The 27,406-nt window shown below is 35.6% G+C and overlaps 1 protein-coding gene across 1 annotated transcript; it reads left to right on the top strand.

Moving 5' to 3' along the window:
• Positions 1-175: 175 nt before the first annotated feature.
• Positions 176-26,990, top strand: DBF4 (DBF4 zinc finger). Its single transcript, XM_008149395.3, has 12 exons — positions 176-462; positions 1,823-1,995; positions 7,098-7,277; positions 8,606-8,656; positions 9,140-9,209; positions 9,355-9,431; positions 14,386-14,422; positions 15,167-15,212; positions 17,876-18,004; positions 18,456-18,570; positions 22,372-22,496; positions 23,937-26,990. Exons 1-12 carry the CDS (start codon positions 417-419, stop codon positions 24,907-24,909), a joined length of 2,022 nt encoding a protein of 673 aa, XP_008147617.2. The 5' UTR covers positions 176-416; the 3' UTR covers positions 24,910-26,990.
• Positions 26,991-27,406: the final 416 nt, after the last annotated feature.

Here is a 27,406-nt window from a genome sequence, read left to right as displayed (position 1 = left end):
GCGGGGACGGGCCTGAGGGGGCGGGGCCCGCGGCTCGGGGAGGCGTGGCTTGCGGCGCGCGGAGGCGGGGCTTGGGGCGGGACGTGCGGCGCGAGCAGGGGGCGGGGCTTGAGGGTCGGGACGTGCGGCGTGAGGAGGCGGGGCGCGCGTCTGGGCGCCGCGGCCTCGTGACGCGTTTTCAAATCTTCAACCGCCGCAGCGGCCGGTGTGTGCCTTTCGCCTTCTTCCTCGGAGCCTTGAACCTGGCCGGGGCCCGGAAGTCCGGCTAGCGGGCCTGGTGTCTCCACCGCGCGGGTGTGCGGGTTCTGCGGAAGGGAGGCGGCTGGCGGGTCTCCGGGCCTCGGGGAGCCGTGCTTTCTCGGCCTCCCGGCCCGACGCCCTCTCCGGATCCAGCATGTAGGTGCCGGGCGGCTGCCATGAACCCCGGAGCCATGAGGATCCACAGCAAAGGAAATGTCCAGGGTAGGAAGCCCCTCCTCCGCCTGCAGTCCCTTTAATCGTTTCCTCCCTCCCGGGGCCTCCATTGATTCGGTGGAGTGCTCCCTGTGGGTCCCCTGCTGCTTTTCTGGCGTGTGCGCCCTTCCCTGTGGCCTAAAAGGAAGGTTCCCTCGGTTCAGGGTGTTTTGCCTCAAAAAGGGAACGGATCTTGGCGCAAGCCCTCGCGCTCTCCACGCCCCTAACTGCGGCCCCCAAATTCCAGGGGGTGCCCTGGTGGTAAAACCTGAGAGCAATGTGCGCCCCCCCCCCCCCCCCCCCCCCGTCCCGGGATCTCGCGGCTCGATCCTCAGCTTAAAAGTTCCTGGCTTTTCGCTTCATGATTTAAAGTGGGCGATTGTGGGTGGAATCTTGGTCTCGTTCTTTTGTGTTCTTCCCTCCTGAAGCTGAAAGTATTTGTATTTCCAACCCGCCGTGGGCTGTTTTCATGTAGGTAAACAAAAACAAACTCTGTATACTTACTTTATATGCCACAGTATACTCTCCAGTGACCTCCCACTTAGGAACAGAGGGTGTTCTGAAAGGTAATTTTTAAATCAGCGTGGAGGTAGTGAAATGAAGGGTGGACCGTGTAGTTCTTCACAGACAGGCAGACCCTCCATGAAGCTACACCTCGAGCCGTGCGGCATCCCCGAGGACGGGGTCCTTCTCGGGAACAGGGTTCTTGCATTGCTACAGGTTTACCATTTTTTTTTTTAAAAAAGTATGTTTTTATTGACTTTAGACAGAGAGGAGAGGAGACAGCGGAAAGGAGAGGGGGTGAGAGATGGAAACACGGATCCCTGCCTCAGGCTGGGCCCCCACCGGGGATCAGGCCCGCAGCCCTGGCCGTGCCCCCCGGGGGTCCCACTGGCGACCCCTTGGCGCGCGGGTCCACGCTCAGCCTCGGAGCCTCAGGGCCGCCCTGGCGGGGCCCAGTGTTTGCCATTTTAAGTACCAGTTTTGAGTGTTCAGCAGAACGGCAATGCTCCAGAAATATTTGTTGAGCAGATACCCCATGAAGTTTGCATTTTAGGAGGAAAATCTTTGCATAAGGTTTTAGGTACTAGTTCCCTCCCTTCGTACATAAAACGTAAACGCATGAATATTTCCTTCAGACTCAACTCTTGGCTGTAAACAGTAATTGCTGTACAATACAGTATCCGTTAAACTATATTGGGTATTTTCCCATCATCCTAAGTGGGACCACAAAGAAATACGGCTTAAATTGGTGGGATAAAAGGTTTTCCCCTTCTGTGATATGATTAGTGTATAAAAAAACTATTTTTAAAACAATGTAAGTTTTTTGTCTGCAGAAAACATCTAATTCTAAATGTTTAAACAATAGGTGAAATCCAACTCAAAAATGAAAAAAACAGACCATCTTTGAAATCTCTGAAAACTGTTAACAAACCAGAAAAATCCAAATATAAGCCACTTTGGGGAAAGATTTTTTACATCGACTTACCTTCTGTCACCATTTCTGAAAAACTGCAAAAGGACATTAAGGATCTAGGAGGGGTAAGTCAAAATTATACACTGAAAAAAAGGAAAAATTTGTAACAAGTACTTTTTAATATAATAATCATTTAAAATGTCACTTTGGAAAACATCGTAAGTACCAAGTGCAAACTTTTTATATCATTAATGGAAAGCTGTCAGTTTTAACCTTTGTAGCCTCTGTGATTATTAGTTTAAATAATTAGTGTAAAGTTCACAAAGTGTGAAGTGAGGTGAGACTCCCTTGTCCTGGTGGGACTGCTAATTGTCTTTTCTTTGTAATGCTGGGATGTCTTCCAGATAGCAGGAACTCCTTGCTTGTGATTATTGGAGAGCTACATAAATTTGTCTGGATTAGCATAACACAATGTTATTTACAGAGCCAGGGAAACCTGAGAAGTAAAATTGCTCTTGAGTGATAAGAGTCTCAACACAATGAATGTCATTAAGGGAACAACAGAATTTTGGATTAAGAATTTGGAAAACATGCTTCTTTTCTACCCTATACATTGAGTAAATGATTAGGAAATTAGATAATTTGGGTAAAATTCTAAGATTTTCTTGGGCTTAAGGTTAATATTAGGTAAATTTTAGCAAGTAAGGCTAAAATTTTATTAATTTATTTCCTAATTCTTCCTGTTTAAAAGGTCTCTGCTGCACTTTGTTAAGGTTAACATCTTGAACAGATCTTGTCTTTCCAGGAGTAGATATTTGCAGGAGCACAAGTAACAAGTTTACTGGAATTATTTTTAAAAATATATATATTTTATTGATTTTTTACAGAGAGGAAGGGAGAGGGATAGAGAGTTAGAAACATCGAAGAGAGAGAAACATCGATCAGCTGCCTCCTGCACACCTCCTACTGAGGATGTGCCCACAACCAAGGTACATGCCCTTGACCATAATCGAACCTGGGACCTTTCAGTCCACAGGCCTATGCTCTATCCACTGGGCCAAACCGGTTAGGGCTGGAATTATTTATTGTTGTGGTTTTTTACTTACCTATCTTTGAAAAGCTATTTTACTTTTTTGCTATTCATTTTCTTAAAATATTGAACACATTTTGTCATAGTACTCTATATAATAATAACTATCTGATTATATTCCTAAAAGTCCATGTTTTATATAGGCCTGCTACCAAGTTGACTGGACCACCTATCAAAAGTCTTAATTTTTTAAGGACCTTAGACATTAAAGAGTAAAGACCCCTTTATTTTAGAAATTAAATATTTAAGGATCAGGAGAAGGTAAATGACTAGTATGATTCCCAGATTAACATGCTGTTGCACCATTCTGTTCCTCTAGCAATTAATGGTTAAAAAAAAAACTATCTTATACAGTTTTGCAGCTTTTCATATGTGATGAATAACCGTTAGCACCTTCTGATCTAAATCTGTGACTTTAGATTTGTGTTTTTAGCAGTGGACACTTCAGATGAAATCATATTCAGATGTCCAAAGTGTAAAGCCAGTAAAAAGGGAACTGCTCTAGCTAAAACAGCGGTATAGAAGCTAGTGCTGGGACTGCTGGCCCTGTCTCCCTTTTTCTCTCTCACCTCTCCCCATCAGTTCCTGAGGCACTTGAAAGAAATTTTGAATTAATTTATGCATTTGATAATAAGACTTATTGACTTCATTCCTTAATTTCTTTTCAGGAAAAAAATGTTTTTATCAAATTCTGATCTCTCCATACACTATTTTTCCAGTAATTTAGTGATGTCCTATTTCTGTCCCTAGCACATTACCACTTCTACCACTGAAAAAAGACTGTTAAGATCTCTGGTGGAATTATTAAGGAACTTTGACCTCTAGACACTAATTTAAGAGTTTTAGGATTCAACTTTAAGCACCAGTTAGTTGAATTAGATATTACTTAAAATTTTTTTGCTCATTTAATGTTTTAGCATTACTTAGGCCTTTCTTTTTTGTAATTAATCTTGCTTCAGATTAGTACCATCTTTGTCCTTTAATTGTCCACTTTATGCATTTTTCTCTAGTTTTAATGAAAACCTCTAAATACCCCATTTATCTGGAGAGTGCACTTCTAACCAGTTCAACCATAAAGAGCACAGCAATGAAGTCTGACATAATGGGGAAATATCTTTAATTGTGGCAAAGAAAGTAACTGTTACAAAACCATCTAAAAAGGATATGGAACCAGCCACATTTAAGTCCATGTCTAAACAGTTTGGACTAAAATAAGGCAGTTGGGGAAGAAAAAAGATATAAGGGCAGATACCTGACCATATCATGAACTTGAAGACAGTTGTTTGATGTTTATTTTGACGAGTCATAAGAAAATAGCAGTTGCTAATAAATTGAAGACCATGATAAAACTTAAGTCAGCAGTACAGGGCATAGTATTAAGTGTTTTGTTACAGTCTAAAATGAATCGTATGCCCATCTTCCCTCAGCTAGGTAGAGATGGTATGGGTATAGTTATTTTAATACAACATAGAAGGTCAAGAAGAGGGAAAGATTGCAGCCAACTGAAGAATCTTGCAAGCCATTTTACAGGCACAATTTGAACTCTGCTTTGAAAAAATGATTATGATTTGGATGTGGAAATTCATTCAGAAATTATTCCATCAGTGTCTCTCATATGCCAGCACTATTTTAGATGCTGGGGATGCAAAAATAAGTAAGAGGTAGTCTAGTTCTATAGGAATTTTTATTCTATGGGAACATCAGTCACCTAAATAATTTATAGCTTAGCATTATGAATACTTTAACAGACACTATCGAGAAATTGCCATTAGAATATAGAGATGGAAATGATCAGTTCTGCCTTTAGAAATTATATGAGAGAGAAAGTTTGAGCTGAGTTTTGAAAGCATGGTAATATTCCAGAATGAACAAACTTAAGTAGAGGAAAGAGTATATTCAAGTAAGTGTCTGTGTGGTTTGTTTGAGCAACAACTAATATTACACTAGTACTTGAATTTGGGATTTAGATAAGGAAAGTGGCAAGAAACAGTGTTATTTGGGGGCCAAATTATAAATGATATTTTATTCACTACTAAAGAGTTGTAACTCAAGCTATAGGAAATGGAAAACCAAGAGAAAGTGTAGGATTAGCATAAGGGCAGACATATAGACCATTGTAATAGACCAGAAATTCAACCATCATATATAGGTTGCCAAGACCATTCAGTAGGGGAAGGGCAATCTTTTCAACAACTGATGCCAGGAAAACTGGATATCCATATGCAAAAGAATGAAGTTATACCATTACTGTGCATCATATGCTAAAATTAATTAAAAATAGATCAAGATCTAAACATAAGACCTAAAACTCTTAGAGGAATGTATAAGGGAAAATCTTTATGGCATTGGATTTGGTGTTGGTTCCTTGGATATGACACTGAAAGCACAGGCAAACTAAAAAAAAAAAAAAAAAAAAAGATACATTAGACTTTATAAAAATGAAAAGGTTTTGTTCATCAAAGAGCACTATCAAGAAGGTGTAAAGACAACCCACTGAATGAGAGGGAAAAAAATTTGCAAATCACATATCTAATAAGGGATTAGTATCCAGAATGTATAAAGAATTACAAATCAACAACCTGATTTTAAAATGAGCAAAGAATTTGGATAATTTGACTTTTCTCCAAAGATCTTCAAATGGTGAATAAACACATGAAAAGATGCTCAACATCACTAATCATTAGGGAAATACAAATCAAAACCACATGTGATACCTTCTCACATCCTTTAGGTATGTATGCATGCATATAAGCCTAACCAATGGACACAGACAGCAGGAGGGTGAGGGCATGAGTAGGGGGGGGCAGTTGGGAAGATAATGGGGGATGAGGACACATATGTAATACCTTAATCAATAAAGAAATTAAAATGCAAAAAAAAATAAGTGTTAATAAGGATGTGGGGAAACTGGATTCCTGTGCACTGTTAGTGGGATTGTAAATGCAACTGCTATGCTAAATAGCATGAGGGTTCCTCACTTAAAAATAAAATTAATATATGATCAAGCAATTCTACTTTTGTGTATATATCTAAAAGAATTGAAAGCCAGGTCTTGAAGACCCTGTTCATAGCGGCATTATTCGCAATAGACAAAAGGTGGGAACAACCCAAATGTCAACAGATGAATAGATAAACAATATGTGGTATTCACACACAATGGAATATCATTCAACCTTGAAAAGGAATGAAATTCCTACCCATGCTACAATATGGATGAACCTTGGAAACATTGTGTTAAGTGAAATAAGCCAGACAAAAGGACAAATACAGGATTCCACTTATATGAGGTATATAGAATAGTCAAATCCATAGAAACAAAGTAGAATAGCGATTAAAAAGGGCTAAGGGGAATGGGAAGTTTGGCTTAATGTATACAGTATCAGGTGGATTGATGAAAAAGTTCTGCAAGTGGGTAGTGGTGATTGTATAACATGAATGTACTTAATGCTACTGTATCATACACCTGAAAATAGTTAAATTTTTATGTCATATATATATTTTATCACAATTTTTAGAAGCATGTAGGAGATTGGGCTTCTCTTGAAAAATTGGAAACTCTGGCAGTCATGAGGGCCACGTATTAATGAAAATGAAAATATTCCTTTATATTTCTGTTGGCCCTTGTAGGCATTTGAGTTTATAACCCCTGGAATTAATAAATGTGAATACTTACTTTATATACTGGTTAATGAAAATTGCTCAGGGAAAAAAAAGAAGTAGTGATTTGCATTTAACCAAGGGGACCACTGGCCTTAGCCGTACATTCTACTTAATGCTTACATGAAATTAACTCATCTATTACATACTTTGCTTCATTTTAAAAATTTATTTATATTGTAAGATCCTGTAGAATTTAGGTATAGCTGTTTAAAATATTTTAGAAGTCTTTAATATTTGTTTTCACTTATTTCAATTTTCCTGCCTTTGAATAGGAATGATTGTCAATAATACTGACCTTGGTACATGTGTTTTTAAATTCAGACATTTAAGTAATGGTTTTCAAACATTTTAGTAGGGAAATTTTCTTTAAACAAACGATTTTACACTCTTAAGGGTAGGGTAAGGGTGTAAAGCTGGCTTAGCATATAAAAAGTCTGATTTATATGACTCACTTAAAAATACTTTGTTTTCCTTTAGCGAGTTGAAGAATTTCTCAGCAAAGATATCAGTTATCTTATTTCAAATAAAAAGGAAGCTAAATTTGCACAAACCTTTGGACAAATTTCTCCTGTACCAAGTCCAGAATCTGCATATACTGCAGAAACCACTTCACCTCATCCCAGCCATGATGGAAGTTCATTTAAGTCTCCAGATACAGTAAGTCTCTCAAATGTGCTTTGAGACGCTCAGAAAGGCTACAGCCTGAGGATCTCATGATTTTTAAGAGCAGGCTGGGATCAGAGTTTGCTTAGGTAGAACAATGTCTACATTATGTGTAGTTTTCCAGTCATTAATAGGGGTGCTGTCTGACAGAGGGGTGATTTTTTTTTTTTCCTAGTAGTGCTTGTATAGTTATACTCTGCTTCCTAAGATAGACCCTTGCATTTAGGTATGATGGTATGACTTTAGTTGTTAGAGTAATTTATAACTTAGAAGTAACAGTGGGTCATTGTTTAAAGAAGAAATGGAAATATTTTGTTTGTTTTAGAGCAGGGTTTAGCAAACTATGGCCACAGGCCAAATCCAGCCCATCACCTGTTTTTTATAGCTTTCAAGTCAAGAATGGTTTTAAATTTTCAAATAGGGAGAAAATCAGAATATTTTGTGACAAGTGGAAATGAAATGAAATTTAAATTTTGTTGTTCACAAATAAAGTTTTATTAGAACATAGCCATAATACCCATGTGTTTACTTATTGACTGATTGTTTACTGCTTTCCTATAACCAGTTAATACGTAAATGAATAAAGGCAGAACTGGATAGCTGGGATAGAGACTACAAAGCCAGGAGAGCCTAAAATGTGTAGAAGTTTGCCAACCAATATTCTAGATTTGTTGACATCATACTCCTTTGTCAATAAGTTGGAAGATATAATGAAGAATAAATTAAACTGATTTAATTTGATGTGGAAAAGGGAAGAGATTAAAAACTAAAATGTTTATCTTATTTTTAGATTGAAATGTAATTATCATGTTAAAATCTCAACTTATCTACTGTAGCCATTTTTGAAGAAAGAAAAATCAGGGCAGGGAATAGAAGAAATGAGTTACATAAGAGATATCACTTGACAAAAAAAGACAAATACATAGGGAAAAAGTCAAAGACAGGAGAACATCGAAAGCTAATATATCTTTTTAATGCTTTTTGGAGGAATGAGATTATACACCAGTGACTAGTTCCACATTAATTGTTACTCATAGCATTTCAACTGCTTTTCTGGTGCTTTATTTAAAAAGTGAGATACCATATAAAAACAATATATACAGTTACATCTTTAGTTTAATGGAAAACTAAAATGTAAACTTATTGAATTTTAGACAGTTTCAGAGGAATCTAGCTATTTTATTTTTCATGTTAAATAGAATTTACTATAGAACTGACCTTGGGTCTCGACAACATTCAATTCAGTTTAGCTTTTTACCTTTTTCAATGAGGCACTATGTTAGAACTTTTTATGTTTGATTGTTCTCTGGTCTTTTTTATAGGTGTGTTTGAGCAGAGGAAAATTATTAGCTGAAAAAGCTATCAAGGATCACGTAAGTATAAGTAGTAACTTTAAAAACTCACAGTGTATATTCTGTTATTAGAAACTCAAGTAGAAAATAGAGATAGATGTTCTTGAAATCTTCCCTTGTTTTCATAGGAAAAACCTAAATATCAGCTTGTATCTCGATTTACAAAGAACAGAATCTACTTTTCATGAAGAAACATCTCCATCTGGTGGTCTTTTAAAGTATTACTAAAGATTTCTGAAGCTCGTAGCATTTTTTGGTATTTTTAAATGGAATAATTTCTTGAAACTAATAACTGTAAGGCTATATTGTGTAGTAATTGTCAAGAATATGGGAATATATTAAGCAGGATTGATTTTAGAAATTTCAGAAGAAAAAACTGGTCTTATCATTGCTGTTGTAACTACTGTAGTCTGTTCAGTGACATTGTTTCAAATAATTTTTAAATTCAGCTCATTTAAAATAATTTCTTAGAAAAACTATCAAACTGTTGTTGTTTTTTTACAGGATTTTATTCCTTCAAATAGTATATTATCAAATGCCTTATCGTGGGGAGTAAAAATTCTTCATATTGATGGTAAGGATTTTATCCTTCTTTTATTTCTTATATATTTATTTCCCTTGGTTCCAAACGTTACATAGTGAAAATTCTGATTGCAAGAAATACCTGTTAACTCCAAAGGTAAAATGCTAATCTTAAACCCTTCTTTCTTTTAATAAAGACATAAGATACTACATTGAACAAAAGAAAAAGGAATTGTGTTTACTCAAGAAATCAAGCACTTCTATAAGAGATTTGGTATGTTACTTTCATTCATTTTTAGGTTAATTAAAGAAAGTGATCAAGTTTGGTTTTTGTCTAAATATTTGGATTTTTTTGTCAAGTAGAATATATTATTGCCAGAATATCCTAAGGTAAACTTGCATACTGTAGTCATAGTTCTGTTATATGGTCTATCTGTCAGACCATTCTTTTGTAGTCTGCTTCTTCTTCACTCAATCCTTAAATGACTATGATCTAAAAGGAAAATGAATTTTATAGAAGAGTGTATATACAAAGACATGAAGTCATAAGTAGGATGGTATGTTTTTGTAAATTTTATTATAATGCATATTGATCCTTAGAGCAAGAGAATGACAAGAAATAAAGCTGGAAAAATTAGCGGGTTCACATAAAAGTATAAAGGAGTTAGATTTTTTTTTGAAGGGTTTGGAAATTTATTGCAAGATTATTAACAGAGGAACTGATTGGATAGGCATTTTGGAAAGATCTGGTTGCCAGTAAAGAATATTTAATGGCAAGACTAGCAATTGGACACTGGCCTTTGAACACAGTTTTCGTTAACTATTTTACATCATGAATACCCCATATATGCATGCTATATACAATGATTCATAAAGTCTTTGGGACTTCACATTTTTAATACATTCTCATTTACATAAAATATAGTTTTCAGAAAGGAACAAATAATTTACTTAGTATTTAAATAAAATTGCTTATATTTTATTTGTTTGGTTGTCTCATTTACAAATACAAAAAAAATTTCTAAATGACTGTTCCCAGAATTTTGTAAAATGATGGGTGGATATTCCTTTATTGAAATATGCTAAATATGCTACTGCACTTTGCAGATTATTTGGATTGCACATAGAAGTGGATGGAAATTTAAACTCAAAAGGACATTTATGGATTCTGAATACACACACATATTGAATATTCTGGGATGACATGTCTGTAATCAGGCAGAAGGTTGAAGGCCTGCTTAAAGTAGTAATAGAAGAAGAGGGGAAGATTTGAAAGATACTTATTAACAGGTTTCAGTGCCTTAAATCTAACATAAACTCTGAGGGTTCAGATCATGTCTTTTTAAACGCTAGGTGTTGATTAAACATGTACCTTCCATTGTTCATTTAGTATTCAACAAATACTCAGTGTCTATTGTGTGCCAGGCACTAGGGAAAAAAAATAAAAGCTGGTTTTTGTTTTTTAATCCTCATCTAAGGATACGTTTTTATTGATTTTAAAGAAAGAGGAAGGGAAAGATGGGCAATCAATTGGTTGCTTCCCATATACCCCCAGACCACTGTTTTACATAGGTGTGAAAAATACCTTTTCTCTCCAAACAAAAATGATAAAAATACCAAATCGTATCTAATAATAGAGTAACATGTAAATTACCATCACTCCGCTACGCCCACGATTGGGGGGCGGGACTCGGGGTGGCCTATCCGGCCATTGAGAGGCATGGATCCGCTGCCACTGAGGGGGGCTACCCTCAGTGGGACTCCCGCCCCCTGCGCCTCTCAACAGCCAGATCCGGGGCCACTGAGGGGGCCTGCTGCGGACACCCAGCTGCGCCTCTCAATGGCAGGGTAGCCAGGTGTCCGCGGCAGCCCCCCTCAGTGGCCGCGGACCATCAAAAGTGGGGGAGCTGGGTGCCTGTCTGCTCCGGCACCAGCGGATAGGCACCCAGCTCCACCGCGAAAAGCGAAAGCGTGTAGGGGACCCTACACGTGCATGATTCAATCATGTACTGGGCCTCTAGTATCTCTATAATCCAGGATGTGTGATTAATTGGTCAATTTGATTCCACTTCTGGCAGTTTTTTGTTGTTTTTTTAATGAGAAAAAAAATGTTTCTGGAATAATTTTGGTTTGCCAAGTACTTAAAAGAAAACTTGTTAATGAAGGTGCATTTATGGGTCTTGAATGGACAGCTATAAATCTTGCACATACTACATAATACATGTAAATTTTAACACATTAATTATATTCTCATAAATACTTTGGTAATTTTTAAAGGTGGATAAACGTATTTGCTCCACTAATTTATTTAAAGTGCTTTGAGGTCCACCCCCCTCAGTTATCCAGAAACATGTTTGGGTGGTTTTTTTTGAGGATTTTTGCATATATGTGCCTGAGAAATATTGGTCATCTTTTTCTTTTAATGTCTTTGATTTCACTGTCAAGATAATGCTGTCCTTATAAAGTGCTAGAATGTATTTCCAATTCTATTTTCTAGACAAGTATTTTTAGAATCTGTTTTACTTTTTAAATATTTGGTAGAATTTGTCGGTAAGATTATCGGGGTGTTAAATTTTCTATGTTGGAAATTTTTCAAATATGAATTCAATTTCTCTATTAGAGGAACCTTGGGTTTATTCTTGAGTGCACTTTGTTAGTTTGTGTTTTTCAAAGGACTTGTACATATTGTTAAAATTGTCAAATTGATGACAAAAGTGTTCGTAATATTCCTTTATTAAGCCTTTAATGTCTATGGGGTCTATAATGACATCTCCTCTTTCATTATCGTATGTCTTTTTTTCTTTTCTTGGTCAACCTGACTAGTTTTATCTTATTCCTCTTTTTAAAGAACCACCTTTACTGTAAATTCCCTTTAAGCTCTGCTTTAGCTTCATCTCAAACATTTTATGTTAGCTTTTTAAAAATATATAGACTTTATTTATTTATTTTTATCCTCACCTGAGAATATGTTTCTTGACTTGAGAGAGAGAGGGAGCAAAGCATCGATGTAAGAGAGAAACTGCCTCTCATACATGTCCCAACTGAGACCAAACCCAAAACCTAGGTATATGCCCCAACTGGGAATTAAACCTGGTGTACAGGATGACACTTCAACTAACTTGAGCCACATCAACCAGAGCTAGACTTTATTTTTTAGAGCTTCTTTAGGTTCACAGCAAAATTGAGTAGAAGGTATAGATAGTCCCATATACCCCTTGTTTCCAGTATACACACAACATCCACTACTATCAATAATCTACATCAGAGTAGTACTAATTGATGAACCTATATTAAATTATCACCACTCAGAGTCCATAGTTTATGTTAGGGTTCACTTTTGCCTTTTGGTTTAGACAAATGTATTTAGAAATGTACATTTCTTCCATACAATACCCTACAATTTAATTACAATGCCCTAAAAATCCTCCATGCTCCATTTATTCACCCTCCCTTCCCCACTTACTGGTAGTTCTGGCAACTACTGATCTTTGTACTGTTTTCATAATTTCACCTTTTATAGAATGTCATACAGCTGGAATCACATAGTATAGAGCTGGAATCACACAGTATATATATAGCCTTTTAGATTGACTTCTTAGTATTAGGCATTTAAAAGTTCATGTCTTCATGACTTGGTAGCTCATTTGTTTTTATCATTGAAAATTCCACTGTCTGGATGTGTCATGGTTTATCCATTCACCTTCCAAAAGACATCTTGGTTGCTTGCTTCCAGGTTTGCCAGTTATGGATATAAATTATGGATATAAATATCCATGTGAAGGTTTTTGTATTTTCAGCTCATTGAATAAATATTAAGGTGCATGTTGCTGGATCATATGGTAAAAGTGTGTTTAGTATTATAAGAAACTGCCAAACTGTCTTCCAAAATGGCTATACCATTTTGCATTCCCACCAGTAATGAATGAGAGTTCCTGTTGCTGACATGTCCTATTTTCATCTTTGTTTAATTAAAAATATTCTAAATTTTATCTTTTGACTTATTCTTTGTCCTGAGCATTGTTAAGTGTGTACACATCTGATATTTTTATGTCTTCCTGGTGAATGGTTCTTTTTATTATTATACAGGGTGTTCAAAAGTAGGTTTATGATTGTTTGTATGGAAAATAATACAATAATAAATAATACAAGAATAAACTGTTATCAAATAGTTTTTGAATGCATATTAGATATTGTAAATGTTGTATAGGCTCCAGTTCTATGATATACTTTAGAGAAGGTGGATTTTTGTTGTTGCTGCTGTCATTGTTTTAGCAGGCAGTCATCCAATTTTGTTCAGACTATCAGTTCTGTCTCAAATTAGATGGCAAGTCTAATCTCAGTTTCCGTTTTCAAAGACTTATATGGAGCTCTCTGTTTGTTCTGCGTATGCATCACTTATAGATTAGCCCAAGACTTGGGCAGTGTGGTTTGAATCTTATAGTTCCAATTTTTAAAGCTCTTAATTTGTATCTGTCCTTAGAATATGCAGCTTAGAGTTAAGCGTGGTTTTTATGTGGATTTATACAGGGAATTAGGGATCCCCTTCTCCAGTTTGCTATTGTCTGTGGTTTCCCCTTCACTCTCCAGTATGCAGTGACCCTTTTCATAGTTTCTCTGGTCAGAAAGTCAAGGGTTCTCAATTTCATTTGCTTGTGGTACTTCTATAATTGCAGTTTCATAACTGTTGTCCTATCCCCCGCCACCCCAAAAAAGGGCAAAAAGGTGGGAGAAATCAAAGAAGGCATAAGATTCTCTTTGTAATCTTTGGATTGCAGGAGCCTCTTTCCAGGTTCTTTCTAGCTAGAAAGATGGGGTTTGCATAGGAGAGATAACTGACTTCACTATTCCCATCAACTCCATGACTATAGGTTGGTTCATCCTTAAGACAAAATTGCAAGAGAAAGATGGGGGGATGGAAAACTTACCCCTTAAAGGTAGCTTCTCTTTAAGTTTTTACTTCCTTTAACAGTATTCTTGCTTCTGTTTACTTTTCAATCTGCAGGTAGTTGCTTATTGTATTTTGTTCAGTTTTCAATTATAATCAATGGGATTGGTTGACCACATTGGATGTATTCCAGCTTGACTGGAATTGATAGACTATAATGAATTTTTTTTAATATATATATATTATTCTTTGCCTATATGGATTTAAAAAATAATTTAAGGGTAATTGTGATTTTCACTGTACTTTCAAACCCAGTATTTTCAATATCAAATTTTTTTTTTAGGGGAAAAGAGTAGGTGTTGGCACACAGAAAACAAGAAGTAAGTATTTTGATATACTTAAATGTGTTTGGTTTGCTTTAGAAAACAGAACATAATTTTCTTAAAAGTCATGTAAATAACTTCAAATGTAGTCCCTAGCCTTTTTAAGAACCTGTACCCCTGTAGCAATCTGTTTAAAAAATATTTTTTAATTATTAGTTTACTAAGGAAATAATATTGGAATTGAGTTAACAGAATTTTTAATGAAATAATAATAATATACATGCTTTAATTACACATTAAAGTCAAGCTCTAGAACTGATTCTGATTAATGTAAATTTAAAGTGATGAACATAAATGATGCTTTGAGATATCTGTAGTAATTAATAGGATAGGAAAATACCTGTTTTAATTTGTATCAAAATTACCGGCACAGGTAATACTTATATGCATAATTTGAGGAAATGTCAAATTTTAGTTAGAAGTTAGTAAAAATAAAAGTCAAATTTGTGTTTTTACCTGTTGAACCTCTTGAGCCTCCTGAATTCTACTCATAGGTCTATTGGGGGTCGGGGGGTGTCCATTTAATTTCAGGATCTCAGAATATAGACAGAGCTTCTGTTATTTTGAAATGGATTGACCTGAGACTTAAAACTAATTGAAATGAAATGGATAATGGGTACATAGTTGGTGATTTTTGTGTGTGTGTTGTATTGGTTTTTTTTAGCCAGAGTAGTTTTTTGTTTGTTTGTTTTAAATCCTGGATTTATAATATCTAATACCATGTTTTAATATGTTTTCAAGCAGGTAGACTCAAAAAGCCTTTTCTAAAGGTGGAAGATATGAGCCAGTAAGTATCTAAGTTCAATCTCTGTCATTTAAATATAATAACAAAACAGACCATCTAATCAATGTACCTCTATCAATACTGTTATATTGGATTTATATTATACACTAATGTACATGTGGCAGAAATAACAGAAAGTAGCATTAATTAATTTGTGCTTCAGGGCTGAATTTAGTTTTAGTATGTTAAAGATAATAATTCCTTGAAATACCTAATTTATAACAATCATGAGACCAACTCATTTCTTTAATATTTCAAATAACCATTATCTGGGTAAATACAGTACCATATGATTTGTAACAACTACTTAATAATTGCTTCTACATTTGTGAAAAAGAAATTATTAGTTGCAATTTGGAAATACAAAGCTGAGTCTAACTTTTTTATTTTAGAGAGAGAGCATGTGAGAGAAACATCTATTTGTTGTTCCACTCATGCGTTCATTGGTTGATTTCTTATATGTGCTCTGACTGGGGTTCATACCCACAACCTTGGTGTATCTGGATGATGCTCTAACCATTGAGCTTACCTGGCCATCGCTGAGTCTTAACATTTTATGTGGTAGTTTTTCTAAACTCACTCTGATATATTATAGGATAATATTAATGAAAATTATGGTGTAAGTGAATTAAGTTGGCAGGGGGGAATCATATTTCTTTTCCTTGACTTTCCAGTTACTCAGACATGTGTGGTTAATTACTCATTTAGATATGTAATTAATTCTCTTGGGTACTCACTGAGGTGATTAATGTGTGTTGAATGCTTCTCTTTATGAAATGTATTATGGGGGAGCGGCGGGGCTGCAATTCAAAATTAGGCCTAGAGAAGACATCAGTAAATGATATTCTATGTTCATGGATGTGAAGACTTCATATTGTTAAGATGTCAGTAGTACCCAAAGTGATCTACAGATCCAGTACATTCCCTGTCAGAATCCCAATGACGTTTTTTACAGAATGGGAAAAACTCCATCCTAAAATGCATATGGAATCTCACAGGGCCCTGAACACCCAAAGCAGTCTTGAAAAGAACAAAGTTGGATTTCAAAACAGTACAAAACTACAGTCATCAAAATAGTTTGGTGCTGACAAAAAGGCAGATATATAGACCAGTGGAATAGAATAAAGAGCCTAGAAATAAATCTTCACATGTTGACAAGGATGTCAAGATCATTCAGTGGGGAAAGGACATTTGTTTGTTTGTTTGTTTTCAAAACTCAAAATGGCTTAAAAACCTAAAACTGTAAACTCCTGGAAAAAAAACACTGGGGAAAAGCTTTATGACATTGGATTTGGCAGTGATTTCTTAGATATGACGCCAAAAATACAAGCAATAAAAGATTTTTAAAAATAAAATTGGACTACATCAAAATTATAAATTTCTGTGCACCAAAGGCCACAACAGAGTGAAAAAGGGAACCCATGGAATGGAAGAAGATATTTGTAAATCATATGTTTAATAAGGCATTGATATAAAAAAGTCAAGCCCTAGGCGGTTTGGCTCAATGGATTTGAGTGTAGGCCTGAGGACTGAAGGGTCTCGGGTTCAATTCCGTTCAAAGGCACATACCTCCATTGCAGGCTTGATTTCCCTGGAATGTGTGCAGGAGGCAACCAATGAATGTGTCTCTCATATCAACGTTTCTCTCTGTCTCTCCCTCTCCCTCCCACTCTCTAAAAATCAATGGAAAAATATCCTCAGGTGAGGATTAAAATTAAAAAAATCAACAACAGATAATCAAATGACCTGACTAAAAATGGACAAAGGACTTGACATTTCCCCAAAGATATACAAGTTACCAGTAGGCATATGAAACGATGTTCAACATTGATGTTTATCAGAGAAATGCAAATCATTACAGTATAACTCATATTCTTTAGGATAGCCATTATAAACAAACAAACAAAACAGAAGATTAAGTGTTGAGTATTGTTGGCAGGATTGGAAAATTTTGCATCCACTATGGAAAAACCAATATGGAAGTTCTTCAAAAAATTAGAAATACCATATCCAGCAATTCCACTTCTGGGTATATATCCAAAATAATAGAAAGCGGGGTCTTAGAAGAGATACATACACATATATATATGTTCATAGCATTATTCACTATAGCCAAGATGAATGGATAATGTATATACAGACAATGGAATATTATTCAACCTTAAAAATGAATGAAACTCTGACACATGCTACAATATGAAAGAACTGTGAGGACATTATGTAAAGTGAAATAAGAAAAAACACTGCATGATTCCATCTAATGAGGCACCTAGAGTCATTAAATTCATATAGACAGGAAGTAAAAGAGTAGTTGTCAGGGGCTGGTGGGAAAAAGAATGGGGAGTTACTCTTTCATGGGTATAGTCAGTTTTGCAAGATGCAAAGGGTCTGGAGATAGATAGTGTTCATGTTTACAAAACATTGTGAATGTACTTAATACGACTGAACTATACACTTAAAAATGGTTAAGGTAGTACATTTTGTTATGTGTATTTTACCACAACTATGTTTGTTTTTAATGTGTTTAAAAAAATGGGTCTAGAATTGGGAAGGGAAGTCTGATTTCTGTTGTTTCAGATTCCAGAAGAATTACATGATTTTAAAATATCAAATGTGTTTTCTTTAACCATAAAAATGTTCATGTATTTTTCTTTTTATTCTTTTAGACTTTATAGACCATTTTATCTTCAACTGACCAATATGCCTTATATAAATTACTCTATTCAGAAGCCTTCCAGTCCATTTGATATAGATAAGCCATCCAACATCCAAAAGCAAACTCAGGTTAAACTAAGGTTGGTTTAAACTTTAAGTAACTTTTTATCTACTTAAACAAACATGAAAATAATTTATTTATGGTGTGTGTGTGTGTGTGTGTGTGTGTCTGTCCACTCTTATGGTTTCAACCCCCTATATATTTTTATTGCCCCTTGGCTAGATTTGAAGTCTGAATCTCTTTTCAGTGTGTCACATTTAGAAACTTTAGATAGATGGGGGGAAAAGGGATTGAAAATTGCAAATAATTAAAATGTGTTGTTTTTCTTAAGTGATCTGAAATATGCTCCGGAATCATCATTACGTTCTTAGTTTGCTTCTCAATTGTTTAAAAAGAAAAATGGTTACAACTATTTGTTGGTACAAATCTCTATGCAGATTATGGCAGATTTTGTTTGATAGGCGGGGACTATAGATTTGTATTATTCCTTATGTTCAGCAGTTAATCCTTTTATCATATATTTCTACCAGAATCGAAATGGATGGCGATAAATGTGATGAAATCCCAACTCAACTCCAATTGAAAGAGAAGAAAAAAAAAGGATATTGTGAATGTTGCTTGCAAAAATATGAAGATCTCGAAACTGTAAGTGTGATTTTATGTTTGGGGTTTGATATTTTTAAAACTGAATAGATTGTGGTTATAACATTAAATTATTAAGTAGTATATGTTTCTGTTTAATATAATTATCTGAAATTTTAAGAACCCAGAGTGGGGAAATATATATTGAAAAATCATTTTTATTCATTTATTCAACCAATATTTATTGTGCATCTGCTATGTGAGAATCACTGCTCTGAGCAAGTAGTATTGAACAAAGACCAATTCCCTGCCCTTATAAAGATTACATTCTAGGGGGTGGGGGAGATAGGTAACTATAGGATAAAAGAATAATAAAGATATATAGAGAATATTCAGGTCAGTGCTATGAGAAAATATAAAGCAGGAATGGTGACTTTGCTATTTACATAGACTAGATAAAGAATACCTAACTGATAAGGTAATATTTGAGTAGAGGCCTGAGAGAAGTGAGGGAACAGTAAGACCTGTAGATATTGAAATAAACAATGCAGAAGTGCTAAAGTAAACTGATTGTTGGGACCAAAGAACAGATGATGGAGACCTAGACTAAGTAGAAGTCAGGAGGCATGGTCAGATTGTGGATGTAATTCAAAAGTGGGGCCAAGGGGATTTGTCAGTGGATTGGATGTTGGGAGTAAGAAAGGATGAGTCATAGGTGACTGTAATATTGCAGGCTTAAGCAATTAAAAAATGGGCATGTGATTTACTAATGGGAGGATGAGAAGAAAATGAAGACAATTTTTTGAAGTAGCAGAAAGAAATGGTATAGTTGGAAGGATATATGGGATGAAGAGAAAGTTAAAGATGGGAACTATTACAACCTGTAAACTGATTTAAAAAAAAAAAAAAAAAAAGCAAGAGCTTTGTATCTAGGCTGCCCAGGTTTGAAAATTGGCTTCCTGTTTGTGTGAACTTAGGAAGTGCCTGGCACTGTGCTTACTAAATGTTAGCTGTTAATAATTTGAATTGTTAATTTTAAAAATAGTAGATAGATTTATTTTGGTGTTTGGTTTTGGTAGAAAATGGTAGAAAAGTTTGAGAATAATATTTAAAAACATTTGATTCATAAACTGTCTCTGTCTACTGGCTCTTTTTTAAAATATTTATTTTTATTGATTTCAGAGAGGGAGAGAGAGAGAGAAGCATCAATGAAGAGAGGAAAGCATAGGTTGGCTGCCTCCTGCATGTCTCCTACTGGGGATCAAGCCTGCAACCAGGCATGTGCCCTGACTAGGAATCAAATCATGACCTCCTGGTTCATAGGTTGATGCTCAACCACTGAGCCACCTGTCCAGGCTCTCTACTCACTCTTACTTGAAGTATGATTGTTTTGTAACCCAAAATGTATTTGTGCTTTGTGTTTTATTTATATAGTAGAGGAGAAAAATACAATTAATTATGAACTACTTTTAATGAGAAGCTAAATCATTTTGAAAATTTAAATTATAGCTTGGTCCTTAAATTTTATTTTGATGTTGTTACCATAGAATAATCTGGAATGGATGCTTTCCTTAATATCAGTTTGTTATCCTGATTTGATGCTTAGAAACTGTTGAGGCTAGAAAACAAAATCCTTGGTCACTAGTTGCCATGACAAAGGATAATTACTGAAAGGGGATGTTGGGATTGATTTATTTTTTATTTTTTAAAGTTTTTCATGTATATGCTTTTTAGTCTGCATATCAAGGCCTTCATTGAAAAAATTTGATTACTGGAGATTTAGCAATAATAAGTAGACATATACTCTATTCTTATACATCTTACGGTTTGGCAGAGAAGATAGATATAAAAACATAAATTTGCAAGTGGGATTAATCAAAATAATGAAGTATAAAGTGCAGTGGTAATAATGAGGGTATTTTTAATATCAATACTTACAGGATAATTATGAAGAGCTAGGTGTGGAAGTAGAGGGGAACTACATAAGAGTTGTTTTTCTTATTTTCAATTAATTATTTTTCCTTCCAAGAACATGAATAAACTGAATCGGAACTTAGAAGAGAGTTAATGTTACTTTTTAAGTTTTAATCATTTTTTATTCATTTAACATTACTGGACATACGTAGTTTTTATTTGGTAAATTTCGCAAGGAAGGAAGGAATAGATATACCAGAATACAATTGGCCTTTGAATTGTGCAGGTCCACTTATTTGCAGATTTTTTTTCAATAAATATATTGAAAAATTTGGGAGATTTTCTTAACTATTGGAAGTAGTTACTACTTCATTATAAATGCATACTTTTCATATTGCTACTTCATTATAAATGCATGAATATTATACCTGTAAATAAGTAGGGATTTTTTTTACATTGTCTTTTCATCTTTGATATCTACTGTTAGTAAAATATATAACATCTACAGTGTTGTGTATCATATCAGACAATATTGATATAGGAACTAACAGACAAGGAGATGATAGAAACATACTAAATATGTGTTAATTGTGTTTATATTGGTACGACTTTTTGGTCAACAGTATGCTGTTAGTATTATAGGGAGTCAAAAGTTATACTCGGATTTTTGACTGTGCCAGGGTTTGGCACCCCCTAACCCCCAAGTTATTCCAGAGTCAACTGTACTGTGTTGTTTTTTTGTTTTTTGTTTGTTTGTTTGTTTTGTGTGTGTGTGTGTGTGTGTGTGTGTGTGTGTGTGTGTGTGTGTAAGCTGGAGAATTTAATTTTTGGAAATAGAATAAAATCACCAAAAATTAAAGTTTTATGAAACTAGGGAAACAGATAGAGGTTCTATGATCATCTTGGTGTAGGCTTTTGGATATAACTCCCTGATTAGCTAACAAACAAATAATAGAATTAGCCTGGTGATTCCACCTATTCAAAAGGAACTTTGTTTCCTGTGAGTTTTATTCCAATACACTGAACTTATTTATGTTTGTTCTTGACCACTCTTAAAATTAATAATAACTTCTCTCTATTCTCCATTATAAGCACTGAGTAATAGAATCATTTGCTTATTCTCAAATGTGTTCCTTATTTAAAAATTATTTTTATACCTCACAGCATTCATTGTACTTCATTTGTGTGTTTACCTTATAGCTTCTTGTTTTGGATTCTTGTATATTAATTACAACATTTTGTTCACTGGATATTTTATAAGTCCTACTTTATTTAGTGGTAATTGTATAAGGCTAAAATAAAGTAGTAAAGGGAAAGTGTCCTCAAAAATGTTAGAGCACTGTAAATGTTATTTTTTTTCTCCATCTTTATCTTCAGATTTCTGATATAGTTCGTTTTCAGTTACATTGAAACCACAAATTAGTATTTGACTTTTTTCATTGAAAAATGCAAGACTGAAAAGCAAAGTAAGGTTGACCCTTAAACAAATGGGTTTGAACTGCATGGGTCCACTGAAATATGGATTATTTTATTTTTTTTAAAGAAATACCTGTACTGTCTTTTATCTGAAATTCGGAGTTGGTGGATGCTGAGGGCTGACTGTATGCGTTGATCTATGCTGTTTTACATAGGAAACTTGAGCATCTCGGATTTTGGTATCTGGAGTGAGGGAGATGCAGAGAGACAACTGGTGTAGTTATACATGGATTTTTGACTGCGAGGGAGTTGGTACCCCTTAACCTCTGTGTTCAAGGGTCAACTGTAGTTTTGGTAGTTTCTCAAAAGTTACTTTTACTTCTATCGTCCTTCAAAGTTCTAGTAAAAGGTATTACTTTGGAGTAGTTATTAGAAACCTAATTTTAGAGACATGTATATGTTAGCAAACCTGAACGAAAAAAGGTATCTGTTGATTTAAAAATATAATTTATATGCTTTTTTGTTTCGTTTTAGCATCTCCTAACTGAGCAACACAGAAACTTTGCACAGAGTAATCGCTATCAAGTTGTTGATAACATCGTATCTAAGTTAATTTTTGAATTTGTGGAACATGAAAGGGACATGCCTAAAAAGAAAAGGTAATTTATCCACTTGAGTTTTAAATTTTAAACTATTTTATTAAACTAAAAATAAATCCGAAATTTCCTATTCTTAGATGGAATATATATTTTGAGAATGTAAATACGGTTAAGGATTGATTACTTCTTTCCTCTCTCCTCTTTACTACCAAAAGTATTTATTTTAGATTACTTTTAAGGTCCTCGTTTTAACATTATAGTCCAGAGGAGGGTTTTTTTAAAAATAGTAAATATTTCAGGCTTTGTGAACCATAAGACTCAGCTTTGCCATTATACAAAGAAAGTAGCCACAGACATTATGTAAATGAATGGGTGTGGCTATGTTCCAATGAAACTTTTTTTAGGAAAATAGATGGCAGACTAGATTTAGCCATTGTGCTAGCTTGTCAACCCCTGGTAAACCATGAAGTTTACCATCCACTTGGGATAAAAATGCTAGAATTTGTAGTTACTATTAGGAAGTTTTAAGAATCTTTTCTTCACTTAGCCTGGCCAGCGATCCAATCAGGGCCGACCGGCCAGGGGCAGGTACTCCTGGAGGATGGCTGGCCACAGGAGGTTGACTGTGGAGCACACTGACCACTAGGAGGCAGATCCTGCATTGAGTGTCTGCCCCCTGGTGGTCAGTGCGTCGTCATAGCAACCGGTTGACCAGTTGCTTAGGATTTTATATATATAGATAGATACAGACAGTCCCCGAGTTACGTCGGACTTGACATATGTCGCTTCATGGTTATGTAGCCATCTCCCATTTATTTATAAAAAAAAAAAAAAAGTTCCGCCATTTTGATGTATGTACATATGTGCTTTATTTTTTTTTTTTTATTTATTTACCACAAGTAAAGGTCAGGAATTGTTATCTTTCTTTTAAATTTGTTTTACTGTGTCACTTCATTACTGCTGTGTATGTACTCCATGTGAGTGACGTAGGTGCTTGTGTAGGTGGGTTCTGACTTACGGCGAAAATCGCATTACGTTGCACCATAGGAATGGATCTCTGATGTAACCCAAGGACCTACTGTATGTGTTTCTGCCTTAGGTTTCCCAATAATTGCTCATTTCACATTGCTAACTAAATTGAAAATGTACATCACAACAAAGAAGTTATGAAATTTTTCAGGATAATGAAAGTGACCCAAATCTCTCTACTATCATATTTGTTTGCTTTATATGATTGAAAGAGTATTAAACACCAAATTCAAGATGCTGGAAGGGAAGAATGGATTGGAAGAGGGATACTTTACAGTTTTCAGCTGTATCTGTAGAATTTTATTACTCTAAAAACATCTAAATTTGTCTGAATGCTAAGATTTTCTGTATTTTTGTAATATTACCTAAGTTAAATAAGTTTCATAAATAGTTTTAAAAGATTTTTACTAATTTAATGTTTAACTACTAAGACATTCTTTTTTGCAATTCTTTTTCTTTTTTTCTAAAAAGATTAAAATACAGCATTGGATCCCTTTCTCCTATTACTACAAATATCCTGAAAAAGTCTGAACCAAAAGAAAAGCTAGAATTGCAACCTATTTCTCAGAGAAACTTCAGGGAAAATAATGTACAGGTAATCAAGCGGAGTTGTCTATATAAAGAAACCCAGCAACCTGAAGAGAAGCTTGTGTTTATTTCAGAGCACATCCCTAACCCTTCAAATGAATTGAGAGGACTTGATGAGAAAACAAATCAATGTTCCACATTAAATCCAGCTGAAAATGACATAAGACAAAATTTTACACATCTATTTCCAGGTAAAAACGGACAGGGTTGCATTCTTGATATTTCTAAACGTAAATTAATTATAAATGAAAACAACTTGGAAGAAGTAAGAACAGATCATTGTCTGTGTAGGCTACAGACATCTATACAAGTTTCTAATTTCAATATAGATAATAGTGCATCTCAACCAAAACAAAAATCAGATGCTGTGCTTTTTCCAGCAAAGGATCTGAAGGAAAAGGACCTTCATTTAATATGTCATGATTATAGTCTGTCAGCAATGAACAGTTCACAGGAGCACCGAACTCTTCAGGCAAACACTTCATCCCAAAGTTGTCTTGGGGAACCCAATGAATGTGACATCAAGAATATGGATAGCTTACCTTCTGGTAAAATCTGTCGGAAAGTGAAAATATTATTACGAAGAAATAAAAAAGAAAATCTGGAACCAAATGTGGATTTAGATAAGAAAAGAACTGAGTGTCTTATTACACAAGAGGAAAACAGAATTTGTAGTTCACAATCTCTACTAGACTTATTTCAGACTAGTGAAGAGACATCAGAATTTTTGGGTTTCACAAACTACACCGAAAATGGTGGAATCTGTGATGGTTTTGATATTTGGAGGGAGGATGATTCAAATCTGTCATCAATGTTTTCCTCTTTCCCTTCAAATTCTACATTTACTGGCTTTTAGATTAAAAAATACATAAATTCAAAAGGGATAAAGATAATACTGAACTTTTTATAAATATGTATAAAAATTCTTAGGTTTTTTGTGAGTTTTTTTTTTTTTTGCCAACTTTGTTTACAGAACCAAATGTAAATGTTAACAATAAAGGTGATATTTACATTTTTCTACAGAATTGAATACCTATTATAGAAAAATTGTAGAGTAAATTTGCGACTCATCTTTACTGTGTTCATAATTGTTTCATAAGAATTTGGTAAGTGCTTTATGACGTTGAAAACTAGTGTCAAGTGAACTATCGAGAATATAAAAATGTAGCATTATTGCCTAGTTGCAATGGCTCAGTGGTTGAGTGTCTACCTATGAACCAGGAGGTCACAGTTTGATTCCCTGTCAGGGAAGATGCCCAGGTTGTAGCTTGATCCCCTGTAGCGGGTGTGCAGGAGGCAGCCAATCAAGTATTCTCTCATCATTAATGTTTCTCTCTCTCCCTCTCTGAAATCAATAAAATATATTAAAAACAAAAAATAGAGTCCCATGATAACATGGCTGTAAATCAGGAGTTGCTCAGATGGGAAGCAGAAATTTCTAGAAGGTCACAAGACTAATGACAAATAGGGCCACTCCTGCTTCCACCTACTGGTTCCCAGACTTATGTATTCTCTTAGCAGAGACATAGCACCATATAAATGTTTTGAACATCCTAGATTATATTGCATCCTCAAAAATATCACCTTCGAGGGTTGCTACAGCTGTGCTAACAACTATTACAATACTCTGTCATTCAGGCAGCTTCTGGGTGACAGTATGTCGTGTAAGACCTATGGATCACCTGATCATGAAACCACTCCACCTTTTTTGTGATTTCAGTCCCCTAGTGAAACACAAAATTATGTATGATGCCATGCCAATGAATCAAACCATCTATCTGTAAACCCTCAAAAAGTGATGTGAGGAAGAAAGACAAACTCACATCTGGAATACGCCTGTTACTATACCTAGTATAATCAACTTGTCTGGTTGGTCTCACAGGATTGTGCCATATCAAGAAGTCAGTGTTGGTCTCCGTTTCTGGCAGGGTGGACAATTGGCAATGGCAGAAACACTAGATCAGCTTCAGTGAATAGGAGCCCATGCTATTGAGCCCATACACAACTTTCATCCCTGCCAACATCATCCTTTTGCTCATGTATCTATCCATTGTGCCAACTTTTGGGTGGTGATAATGTGTGATATGAAGATACTCTTCATGACCATTCCCCACGTGCCTCTACCCCTTGTATTCAACCTTTCAATCGTTCTCTTCCCAAACGCCTTAACAGCCAGTCAAGTAATTTCTCCCTGCCCATGAGTCCACAAATACTCTAAACCTAGGCCACTTCTCTTTGCTTACAAAGGGGATGACTAGGTACACCACTTGAAGCTCTGCCCATTGGGAAGATTTCCCCTTGTGACCGGTTACCAAAGCCACCCCTGAGTGCAGCTAGGAGGCAGTTGCCATCTATTTTCAACTTGCACCCACGGAAGCAACTAATTCATGAAGCAAGTCTGGGTTTTTACTCTTCATGGCCCATATACCTGGAGGTGTGACCTAAGAGAGAGGACCTAGGGGAAAATCCCAAATGAAATGAGGAAGCAGGATCTGATATCAGGCAGATGCTAGGTCCTCTCACCAGAGCCCCCACCTTATGGCAGGAAAACCCCTGCCTAGACTGGCTAGAACCAGATCATTCCAAAATGGAGGAAATACCAAAGACCTGACCCCAAAGCTCATTGTACCATTATTATAATGAAAACTGACATCGCAAGTAGAAGTGGGGGCCAAGTGGGTGGTGAACACCATGACACTTCCTCAATGGACCATATTAGGAACTCTGCTCCCGACCTGAAGGTGGAGACAAAATTTGGTGCCACAAAGTTCAAAAACCTGGAACTGACTGACCATGTGCGCAACTCACTTGCAAGTTGGCCCACATCCACTCAGATGCGTACTTCTGCCTCTTTCACAGGCAATGGCAGAAACACTAGGTAGGCTTTGGTGAATAGGAGCCCATGCTTTGTGTCTACTTGAATAAAACTTGATTTTGTTCTCCAAATCATTCTTGAAATCTTTCCTCTATGAGTCCAACCTGGAGGTCACCTGATAAGAGAAAGTTCCTGGATTGTGTTGGGACAGGGCCAGCTCCCAGCTCTGAACAGGTCTGGTGACACAACAGCGATGGATGACATGGGGGTCTGGGCTGCCTGCTTATGCAATTCCCTTGAACCTTCTGGTCCTGCTTTTGCCCAAGCTTGGATATACCAATCCTATCTGACAATGGCTTCTTGTTGCACCTGCCCAATGTTACGAATTAGAAGATCTGACAGAACCCCAGCTCATGATTGGCATTTGTGACCATATGATGGTTTTTGCTCCATAGTCAGGTGCTCCATCTGCCACACATCAAAAATATTATATATATATATATATATATATATATATATATATATATATATTATGTAT

Source organism: Eptesicus fuscus, chromosome 14, assembly GCF_027574615.1.
Source record: "Eptesicus fuscus isolate TK198812 chromosome 14, DD_ASM_mEF_20220401, whole genome shotgun sequence".
In the NCBI taxonomy this organism is placed as follows: Eukaryota; Metazoa; Chordata; class Mammalia; order Chiroptera; family Vespertilionidae; genus Eptesicus; species Eptesicus fuscus.
Note: the sequence above shows the minus strand (reverse complement) of the source record. Positions and strands in the feature narration are given on the sequence as shown.

What these genes read in the sequence shown, in the direction of transcription:
- DBF4 (XM_008149395.3), top strand. Translation starts at nt 417, where the DNA reads ATGAACCCCGGAGCCATGAGGATCCACAGCAAAGGAAATGTCCAGG. An exon ending in CAAACTCAGGTTAAACTAAG is followed by an intron (nt 18,005 to 18,455) that starts GTTGGTTTAAAC and finishes TATTTCTACCAG; the next exon opens with AATCGAAATGGATGGCGATA. An exon ending in GACATGCCTAAAAAGAAAAG is followed by an intron (nt 22,497 to 23,936) that starts GTAATTTATCCA and finishes TTTTCTAAAAAG; the next exon opens with ATTAAAATACAGCATTGGAT.